The 11989-nt window shown below is 37.1% G+C and overlaps 1 protein-coding gene across 1 annotated transcript in view; it reads left to right on the top strand.

Moving 5' to 3' along the window:
• Nucleotides 1–11989, top strand: part of GYS2 (glycogen synthase 2) — a gene marked incomplete in the record, with an annotated part of 53021 nt that overhangs the window by 32777 nt on the left and 8255 nt on the right. Inside the window, 2 exon segments of the mRNA XM_019630363.1 lie at nucleotides 1155–1233; nucleotides 2245–2358. Of these exon segments, the coding sequence (XP_019485908.1) occupies nucleotides 1155–1233; nucleotides 2245–2358 (193 nt within the window).

The following is an 11989-nucleotide window of genomic DNA, read 5'->3' as shown; positions in this document are numbered from 1 at the left end:
GTATTCTGCTGCCTTGGCTCTGGAGGTTTTAACTCAAGCCAAGTTGACAAATAGGAAAATAATTAAAGAGGCTATACAAAAGAGGCCTGTAATTTCAACAATGCACTGATAAAACAATAGCATTGTTATGACAAATAAAGATTTAAAATTGTGACAGTGTTTAAATTATAAATCTTTCTGTTCATCCAGGGACACTGCACATTCAGTGAAGGAAAAGTTTGGAAAGAAACTCTATGATGCATTATTAAGGTAGGCGCTTCGACTACTTAACATGTCAAACATTTGGGGTGTCACTATTCAAACTTAGCAATTTAGATGCTAAAATGTATTTATTTTGTTCCAAGTATAAAGGAATGAATAACCTTTAAAGATGTGTTATATCATGTGAGCAAGTGTTCTTTTATCCTTCATCTGACAAATACTTACAAACAGGTTGTACCATGAGAACATATTTATATATGAGGATAGGCTCTAATTCAATGGGAATCTCATTAAGAGTTAATATGCCAATCTGAAGCTGAGGGAGGAGAGTTTATGAAAGTTTGAAGTAAAAATATATATTGACTTAATATCTATTAAATACCTATTTACTTATATATTATATTAACATTAATTAATGTTAACATGCATTAACTTAATAAATAATAACATATAATAAATGTATAAGTACAATAAAACCTAAATAATAAAATCAAATTAAAATGTATTATAAAATAAAAATAACATACAAAATATATTAATTTGGCTATGATCTCTGTTGTTTCCTGACCTGTGGTGGCAGGTGGGAATAATTTCTTTTTATTAGTAAAAATACCAACGTATAGATGGACAAGTTATAGGCACTTTATAGCATAGTACTGAGGAGTAGGCAAAATATAATGAAAGCATCTCTCTGATGATCAGCATTAATGCTTTAAAAATGGATTTTAATTTTCCTTTATGTTATCAAATGTGTTCTTTTATCATGCTTCTTGACACTTTAGGAATCCGTCGGTGAGCTTCATCAGCAAACAATGTTTGCTTTATATTTATTTTTAAAAGTGCTTAGAACAGTGACACATAGGAAGCATAGGAAGCAAATAATAATGATATTATTTTATAAGAATTAGTGCCAGTTGTTTTTATTTTTATTACTAACCTTGTCTTCCCCACAGAGGAGAAATTCCTGACATGCATAATATTTTGGATCGAGATGATCTCACAATTATGAAAAGGGCCATCTTTTCAACTCAGGTAATTAAAAAAAAGTGCCAACCACTTCCCATAACTGTTAAAATCAATTTAGGTCAATATTTTCATTTATCAGAATGAGCTAATTTGGGAAATTTTTAAACCCAAAAACTAGAAAGTCATTCTTATGTATTCACCTAAAGGACAGCTTTGTATATTGTCTTTTATGAATGGTTTTCAGGGCTCCTTTTATAAATCGCCTGGAATTTGTCTTTTTATCCAATTAAGAAATTCATTTGATACTTACCTGGCTGGGGAGGTACCATGATCACAAAGGTGGTTTTCTGAGCAAGGCTTACCCATTGCACTCCGGGTGTGCTGGTGCTGGTGATTTCCCTAAGTGTGGGAAACTGGACTGCATGATTTGTGCCAGTGATGGGCTGCATTTGCGCCCTCCCCTGGCGCATGTGCATAGTGATGGGCTGCATTTGTGCCCTCCCCTGGAGCATGTGCATACACACACACATACACACAAATTCATTTGGAACCAAAATATCCAATTGAAAAATTGTGTATATTGCAATGACAACAAAAACCTCAATTTTTCAAAAAGCATAGAATTTTGAGTTACAGCAGAGAAAAGGTGAATGTTTCTCAGCCAAATGGAATTATTGCAAAGAGGAAAAGATAAGTGTTGTGCTAGGCATACACCCAAATCTTGTCAAAATAGTGAGACCTCAGGTACCAGAAGACAGACCCACTAGAAGGATCCAGGAGCGTAGCTCATCTTAAGTCAAGATTTCAGGACACTCTTATTTTAAATAAGTCCCAGAAGCAGGCAAGAAATCTTGGCTGCAAGTGAAAAACAAAAGTGTCCTGTGCTCACAATATCCAGAGGAAGTCCTTCAACCCCTTATCCTCCTTTGAAGCACAAACAAAACTTAGTCATCATCATTAGTGTCATCTCGAAAGACTTCAGGCAAAAAGGTTGGATGACAGGTCACCAATGACCTATTGCTGAAATTAGTCACACATTAATTCTTTGGACAATTGACATTTTCTTCCATGATTCAGCGACAGTCTTTGCCTCCAGTGACCACTCACAACATGATTGATGACTCTACTGATCCCATCCTCAGCACCATTAGACGGATTGGACTTTTCAACAGCCGCACTGACAGAGTCAAGGTAGAACTAATTGTTTGTATAGGTAACTTCAAAATGACGTAGCATATATTTATTGAGAATTTATTAGAAGCCTCCCTTATTTGTTTTAATATCTCTTAAAGATGTTTCAAGTATCTCTAAAGAAAATTAATTCTGTTGCCTGTCTTGGGTAATTAGAGTATAATGACTATTTCGATATCATACTTGAAAATTGAAGAATATTTATGACTTTGAGTCATAATTCTAGTATTTATTTCCATTGTATAATCTGACAGTAAGCATGAGGAGATTATCTAATTTTTATTTAAATATATTCTAAGAAATAATTTAATTAACAAATCTCTGTAATTAACATAAATTGTCTTCGTTCCTTTCTGATAAAGTCAACTTGAATATGAGATAATATGATAGTATGAGAAGCTTCCAGTTTTAGAAAATGTGGCTAATGATGTTTTCATGTAATATTCTATTGACTAATTCATTCTTTTGACTCTTGAGTTTCTGCAGTGACTAGGCACACTGCTAGTTGCATGAATAAGACCTAGTTTCTACCACTGTGGTGCTTAATCTCTATAATGTTTACTGAGGGCTCATTACACACCAAGGATGGTATTAGGTGTGGGTGGCAATGGTGAACATGTTAAAAGATAATTGCTTATCCTTACTCAATTTCATTCACCAGTGTTCAAGACCAAGTGTCCCAAGCTTTTACCAATCTTTTAAAAGGTCCCACTTTGCCTTCTTTCTTTCACCTTTAGCAGATGACCTAATTGAGAATTCAAGGGTTTATAAACTCCTTCAGTTATAAACCCCCTCCATACTGGCCTCAAATATAGATTTTGAGCTATTATTGCTTCCTTTGTTTCAGGTCCTAAGGGTTGTTCTGGGATCTCTCCCTGCCACATTCTTAGGAAACTTGCCCTGTTTACTCTCTCTTACACTATAGGCTTACTTAGCTCCTTCCTTCCCTTGCTGTCTACAAATATTCTTTAAATTTCTCCACATTAAAAACAGACAACCTTTGCCATAACCCTGTCTCCTGATGTTTCTAAATGTTTCTGTCTTTCTTACTCTTATCTGCAAAATTTCTTGGGAAAAAAAGAATAGTCTATTTTTAAATTCGTTTCTTATCTTGCACTCATTCCTTGATGTAGGCATGAGTAGATATAGTGAAGGGTGACAAATTAAGGACCTCTTGCAACAGTACAGGTGAGAGATGATAGGATCCCTTACAAAGGCCATTCCAGACATTCTGGAGAGAATGGAGCAATGGGAGAGATGGTTGCATGTAGAAAAGGTCATACTTAGTGACCAATGGGTATTGGGAGTGAGAAAGAGAAAGCAAGCAAGCATTATAGCCTCCTGGCTTCAGGATATAACCAATATTTTCTAAAAACTAAGGTAAGGCTTTAACAGAAGTTGGTTTGAGGGTGATGTTATGAATGAAGTCAGTTTTTTATAGAATGAGTTTGAGTTACGTGTGAGATATTCAAGTTGAGATGTTTAATAGACAGAAAATGTTGGTCTGGGGTTTACAAGCATATTTGTGAAGGGAGCTATCAGTGCATGAGCAGCCGTGAAGACCAGGGAATGGTGACCCTGCCATGCTGAAGACCAGGTTGAATGAATGGAGAAAAGTGTTGACCCAAGGAAACCTCAAATTTAAGAAGGGATTGTAAGATGACAAGTCAGGGAAAGAAAGAAAGAGCTGATAAATAGAAGAGGAAAATATTGTAGAAATCAAAGCAAAAGGAAAAAAAATGTTTTCAATTACAGTTAACATTTGATATTATTTTATAATAATTTCAGGTGTACAGAGCATTGTGGTTAGACATTTATGTAATTTACAAAGTGATCCCCCTCATTAGTGTAGTACCCACCTGGCACTCTACGTAGTTATTAAAATCTTATTGACTATAATCCTGATTCTGTGCTTTGCGTTCCCGTGATTATTTTGTAACTACCAATTTGTACTTCTTAATCCCTTACCCTCCTTCACCCATCCTCCCAACCCCTTGCCATCTGGCTACCATCAATTTGTTCTCTGTGTTTCTTCATTTATTTTGTTCTTTAGATTCCACATTTAAGTGAAACCATACAGCATTTGTCTTTCTCTGTCTGACTTATTTCACTTAGCATAATACCCTCTGGGTCCATCCATGTTGTCACAAATGGTAAGATTTCACTTTTTATGGCCAAGTAATATTTCACTGTGTATATGTACCATATCTTCTTTATCCAGTCATCTATTGATGGTCACTTAGGTTGCTTCCATATCTTGGCTATCATAAATAATGCTGCAGTGAACATAGGGGTGCATATATCTTTTTTAATTAGTGTTTGGGATTTCCGAAGAAATTTTCTTAATGGGAGGAGGAGCTCATAATACATTAAATAATACAAGCTGTTTATAAAATGTTCCATGCTATGTTAACCCTTTCATTTCAAACATATTCTAAACACACACACACACACACACACACATGCCTATATTGCTTTGTGCCATAGAGTTATGGGTGGTTTTTATTTCCTCATTTGTGTTTCTGCATTTCCAAAATTTTCAACACCTAGCACACCTCCTATAATAGTCAGGCTACAAAGTTTTTTCTGGAAATGCAGGAATGTCTCTGCCAAGGATGCACCTTCCTTTCTGTTTTTCAGATAAATTGAATCCCCAGAGACTCATCACAGAGCGTATTAACACTTACTTGGCCTCATTCTCATAGGGTTTACCCTAGACTGCTCCATCTCATTTTTTTTTCTTGTCTCTTGGAGAGGAAATAATGAGGGCAAGAAAACCTCTTATTTTCCTGCAGATTTCTGATTTTTCAGAACCTTTTATGTCATACCATATCTAAGTCTGTGATCTTCCTCTGACGACCTGTCTGTGCCTGGCACATGTCATGTACAGTAAATACAGATGGAAGTGGGGGCATGGGTGGGTTACCAGGTCATGAGGTTCATGCTGTCTTTGCTCTTGGCAAGACTGTGGCTGGAATGTCCCTTGAAATTGAAAGCTTTGAACAAAGTTTGCTTTGCTGATCTATGGTTTTGTTTTTTTAAGTGTGAAAACAGTGAAGCAATTGCCCAGAAATAGACAAGAATCTTATTTCCTGGACATATTAAACACTTACATACTTTTGTGTCTTTGCTAATATTATTCTCTTTCTGAAATACATTCATTCTAAGTATTCCTTTGGGATCCAACCTAAAAGTCATCTCTTCCTTGTATTTTCCCTTAATATACATTCATCTGCTCCACACAGAGCAATTGTTTCCTTATCTGCATTCCCAAGATGCTTTATATCTACTGCGATTATAGGAATTATCACATTGAATTATATACATGTTTTAAATTTATGTGGCCATTTTTCCAGAGGGACTGTGAGTTCTTTGAGACACCGATCTTGAGCCATATGTATTTTCTCAGTTTTCCTCCTCTGAGAAGCAGACACCGAGACAGGACTGGATAGGAAAAGGCTTATTGGTGGAAATGCCCGTCAAGGGTAAAGAGGTTGAAAGCAGGAGCTGGCAGGGAGGTGCCCTCACGCGCTGTGAAGAGAGCAGGAAGGAAGGCTGTGGGAAGAGCCACAGACTGCAGCCTGCTTCTGAAGCTTTCTTTTTTTAACAGAAGAAAAATCAAATGTAATTAACAACAAAAAAAACCCCTAGAATTCATAAAAATGAACAGATACATGAAAAATATACACACATTGCAGCACTATGTAGTGACTCCAAAAGGGGAAAAGCAGTGGACCAAGACCACTCAACAAGGGTCATCAGTGGGAGAAAACACCCATATGCGCGTTCATGTGCCCACAGAAACCAACCGACCAACCAATAAAAGCAACGGGGAAATAGTTTTCAACAGCGAACACAAATTCAGTTTTATTTTACAATGCTTCCTTTCTTAATACAAAAGATGCCTCTGTGTGTGTGTGTGTGTGTGTGTGTGTGTTTTCCTGTTGACTTATTTTAAACATATTCGTGTTACTATAATACAATGTTTTCTTGTATTTAACAGCCTTTTTTTTATGTTTTACCTTCATGGGTACCTCCCACCTACCAAAACAGTTTCAGGTTGGCAGGCAGATGGCTGCCTTAGTCTATGAGCAGTTGGATACAATGGTTTTCATAGGGATTGCTGTTAACAGGGACAGGGATTCCCCAAGCAAAAGTTGCCCATTAAAAGAATCACCATTGAATAGACATGGGTTGGCACGAGTTCCACCCCTGCCTGTCCTACAGGCCAGGAGCAGGTGCTGCGGTGCATTGAGACCAGAGGCAGTTGGGGCTGTCAGTCAAGATCCCGGGTCCAGGATCTTTTGGAGGAAATCTGAGCAGCAAATTCAGGACTGCCACATCTCTAAAGAAGGCAACATGCGAGTACAAAGTCCTTAACAGCTGTACTCGCAGTCTGGCTTTAAATCTGTGCCACTTAGTCAGTTTGTAAATTTACTTACTCTGCCTGCACCTCAGTCTTCTCATCCTTAAAATGATGATACAATAGGCCCACACTCACAGGATTGTTGTGAGGATTAAAAACGCAACAGACGCTACGTGTAGTACAGTATTGGCACATGGTAAATGCATAATAAATGTTAACTTTTATTTATACTTAGCCCAGTACATAGCACATGATGGGTACTTAGTAAGTTTTGGAGGAGAGGTATGGAACAGGGTTTGGTGAGAGTAGAAGATGGAAAAATTGTCTTTGCCTACAGGATTTGATGAAATGTTTTGTAAAAGAGATGACATGTTAGCTAGAGCTTGATTGATGAGCAGCTCATCATGCACAAAACAGGAGGGAGGGCTCACCAAGCAGAAGAAGAAGGAGATGAAAAGGCACAGAGATACAATAGCACATGGCTTATGTATAGGGAATGGAGAAGGGAGTTTGTCTCATACAAATTATGTGTATGTGGTTAAACTCAAATGTATTTTGAGATATTCATTTACTCTCCTAAAGCAAACACACATACTCACACAACACAAACAAAAGAATAACTTCTTCCTAACGATATACACTCAACTCACTGAGATAAACTTTGGTTAATTCAGAATAGGTATTTTGTTTTGTTAGCAGTATCCTTTAAAAGCCTGACAATAACTCGGGGCCTGTGCTAATATCAGCACCAATTTAATTGCCTGTGTATTGATAGAACCCTACAGAGTGGCTCTTAACTCTCAGAAGGGATTGCCAAGTTTTGTAAATGAATGTGACCATTTGATTCAGGAAACCCTGCAGATCATTTTGATCTTGAATTTATCTTCTATCCTGCCTTGGCAGAGTGTTAAAATGAGAAAAGCTAGACTGCAAATTTCAGGCCTAGACCTGTGCTGCCACTCTGTGAAAGTAACTAACTTCCTGGTACCTACCTTCCTTCCTAGGATAAATACAGTAAATAAGTTTTTTTTTTTGTTTTTTGTTTTTTCCCTACTGATCCAGGGCCTGCTATGAACAAGGTGCTCTGCTGGGGGCTTTTGTATACAGGACTTCATTTAATCCTCCATATATCCTTGGGCTGACCTCTAATACTCTTTCCTCCATCCTGGGCTTCTGCAATTGGCTGTGTAGGGCTCAGAGCAGCTGTTTTCTTATTTTAGTTGTGCGATTGTTCCGTTTGGCTGGGAACAAAACAAATGAGCCATGGTGTTTCCATGTCCCAAAATGAGCTTTGGAGAGTACAAATTTTCCTAACCGTGGAAATACCAAAGTAGGCACAATGCTTTTCAAATCCCCCTTTCCTGATATTTTCCAAGAGAGCATAATGGGCTGTCGATTTGCAGGTTACATAGACAGTCAGTATCTGTGTCTTTTGTCTCTTTTCCAAGTGCAGTTCTTTGCATGTAATAGGAACTCAAATTAGGCTTTGTAGAGAACAATATCATATCCATTTTTACTTTGCCAATTTGTGATTCTTGTGATTGAATAAACCATTTTTATGGTACTGGTTTTGGACATTCTACCTTTGTATTTCTTTTTAATTTTAACATCTCTCTTATTTATGCATCTACTGAAATATAACTAATGACTGTAAAGTCTCAGTTTCCTTATTTCTAAAATTAGGACAAGGAGAATGTCTGTTCTACCCATCTCACAATGTTGCTAAGATTAAAAGAGGTAATATATGTGAAAATTATTTAGAATGTATAAAGTATTATACAACCATTGTTATAATTATTGTAATATATCCAAATTAGATTTTTTCTTCAAAGTAATGTCTTTGGAAGGATATAGACTTATTCTATGAATAAAACAAAAGTGTAGTGTGCTTGTTAAAAAAAGTTTATTTTTCCTCTTCCTCTTTCTCTCCCTCTTTCTCTTTCCTTTTCCTTCCCCAAAATTAGCTCAAAAGCTATTAGGTGGGGCAGCACAAGGTAGGTGTCAACAGTGGAAGGGGGCACATGCTGCAGTAGTCCGGAGGAAGGAGTCAGAGCCCAGGAGGCTGAGGAAGGTCCACACCGAGGGGAGGGGCCTTTGCAGCAGGTGCCAGAGCTCGAGTGGAATGAGGCAGGTGGCTGTCTTCCTGAGGGAGTGGCAGTAGAAAGAGGTTGGTTAAACGGAGGGCGGCTGTCTTAGTACGTTTTGGCTGCTATAGCAAAATATCATAGATTGGATGGCTTATAAATAATGGGCATTTATTTCTTGCAATCCTGTAAGCTGGGAAGTCCAAGGTCAAGTTGCCAGCATGGTTGACTTCTGGAGAGGGCCCTGGTTCATAGATGGCACCTTCTTGCTGTGTCCTCACATGGTGGAAAGTTCTAGGGATGTCTGTCTTTTGTAAGGCACTAATATATAATTTTATATATATATAAATTGTGCTTTAATATAATTTAATTTTATTATATAATGTAAATGTATAATACTAATTTTAATTATATAATTACGTATCATCTTAAATATATATTATATACTATAACTCTATAACTATGTATAATCCCAACACTTTTAAATCACATTTTGTTTATTTTTAATAATTACCTAGATATGGAGGGAGGCCGACAGATAACAATAGTTCAGTGAGACCCTCAATAAATAGAAGAAATAAGAGAATTGATTCATACAGGTGACAGTTAAGTAGCTATTCTAGTCACAACTTTCCCAGTATAGTCACGCTCTCTTGTCTCTGCCTTCGCAGAACATTACAGGCAGTGCAGTCCCAGAACGGGCTCATACCGGTGCATGAGAGCCGACTGTTACATTTCCAGAGATTTCGTAAGCCTGTTTTGAGTACAGCCATTGGTTAAAATTAAATTATATAAACTTAAAAATAAATAAATTATTAAAATAATAAAAGAAATAAATTATTTCTTTTTAAGTTATTAAAAAGAAAGGTCATGCTCAAAACGCATCGCGTTTGAATTGTTGGCTACATTTTACTAGTACCTATGCTCTTGAGGTTATTTATGACTACTGTACCCACATGGTGTAAATACTCTATAATGATGTGCTGCTGCTCTTCCCATCTCCAGTTGAGTGATAGCTCACTAGTAGCTTGAAATTGGCCATGGTAGAATATTTATACAGCAAAAGTAGGTGAACACTACACACAATGTCTTGATTGTATATTGATTGTCTAGATTTAAGAAAGTGGTGGAGAAATATTAATAATGCAGATTAAACTTAAAAGCATGTTGTGTCCATGGTCATTACTTTGTGGGTGACACAAAAATATAAGAAAATATTTTTCAGGTATCAAAAATATCCAACTCAACAAAGAAATCACTCATGTCATTGATGAACCCAGGAAGTTCTGATGTACATCTCTGCATATTCCTTTCTTTTGACAAAGGAACCAACCAACACTTTAAGAGGTCTGACAATTAAGTTCACAAACTTGTTGCAATGATGTTGCTAACATTTTTTGAGAGATTATTCATTATGAATTTGTACCAACTGGACAAATAGTTAACCAAGTTATACTATTTAGAAGAGCTGAAAAGACTGTGTAAAAAAGTTAGGCAACCTGAACTTTTTGCCAACAATTCATAGCCCTTGCATCACGACAATGCACTGGCTCACACAGCACTGTTTGTGAGGGAGTTTTAGTCAGTAAACAAATAACTGTATTGGAACATCCTCCCTACTCACCCAATGATCTGGCCCCCAATGACTTCTTTCTTTACCCAAAGATAATGGAAATATTGAAAAAAAGACATTTTGATGACATTCAGGACATCAATGGACAGCTCTGCTGGCCATTCCAGAAAAAGAGTTCCAAAATTGCTTTGAAGGGTCAACTAGGCACTGACATTGGTGCATAGCTTCCCAAGGGGAGTACTTCAAAGGTGACCATAGTGATATTCAGCAATGAGGTATGTAGCACTTTTTCTAGGATGAGCTCACGAACTTAATTGTCAGACCTTCCATATGTCAGAACTATATTCAGTCATCCATTGAAACCACAACTTGGTAATGAATACAAGATTTTCTCAAAAATCAGTAAAAGAATTATGTGATAATTATATAGAATATTATGTTTTTAATAGACTTCATTTTTTAGAGTAGTTTTAGGTTCACAGCAAAATTGAGCAGAAAGTACAGCGAGTTCTCATAGACCATCTGCCCCCAAGATGCACAACCTCCCCCACTATAAATATCCTGCTCACCAGTGATACATTTGTTACAGTTGATGAAACTATTGTACATTGATACATGCTAAAGATCCATAATCTATATTAAGGTTCACTCCTGGTGTTGTATAGTCTATACATTTTGACAACTATAACATCTATCCACCTGTATTATATAGAGTAGTTCACTGTCCTAAAAATCCTCTGTGCTCTGTCTATTCATTTCTCCCTTCCCCCAACCCCTAGTAACCGCCGATCTTTTTATACTCTCCATAGTTTTACATTTTTCAGAATGTCATACTCTTCGAATTACACAGTATGCGTATGCCACCTCTTCAGATTGGCTTCTTTTACTTAGTAATAAACATTTTAAAGTTTCTCCATATCTTTTCATGGCTTAATAACTCATTTCTTTTTAGCACGGAATACTATTCCGCTGTCTGGATGCACCACAGTTTATTTATTCATTCACCTGCTGAAAGACATCTTGGTTGCTTCCAAGTTTTAACAATTATGAATGAAACTGATATAAACATTTGTGTGCAGGTTTTTGTGTGTACATTTTTTACTACTTGGAAATGGTGTGCTGTCAGTGCATCCTTTACATCAGTAAAATGTATATTAAACTTATACTTTGGTTTTGTGGTTCTTGAACATTTACCAGCACACCACTGCTGAAAGCCGTGGTAAACAGTGGCTTTCACGCTCAGTGTAATGGGAGGCCACTCATGGGCGTTGAGCAGGGGAGGGGCTGGCATCTTCAAATGTTCACTCTGGTTGTGTTGAGTAGAGACCTTCACTGAACAGAAGCAGACAGAGAACCCAATAAAGCCTTATTGCTAATAAAGTCTGGGTTGGAGGATGTAGTGTAGCATGAGAACAAAAATAGACACACAAACTTACTGCCCTCCAATCTAGGCCTTGGAGCCTGAGGGAAGGTTAGTCCACAGAGTAGATACTTACGCAGAATGAAGAAAGAAAAATAAAAGCACCCAGGTTTCTCTTCTCTCTCTCTCTCTCTCTCTCTCTCTCTCTCTCTCTCTCTCTCTCTCTCTCTCTCTTCCTCTCTCTCTCT

The sequence above is a fragment of the Hipposideros armiger genome, unplaced genomic scaffold (assembly GCF_001890085.2).
Source record: "Hipposideros armiger isolate ML-2016 unplaced genomic scaffold, ASM189008v1 scaffold_904, whole genome shotgun sequence".
NCBI classification, from domain to species: domain Eukaryota; kingdom Metazoa; phylum Chordata; class Mammalia; order Chiroptera; family Hipposideridae; genus Hipposideros; species Hipposideros armiger.
This window is presented reverse-complemented; position numbering and strand designations above follow the sequence as displayed.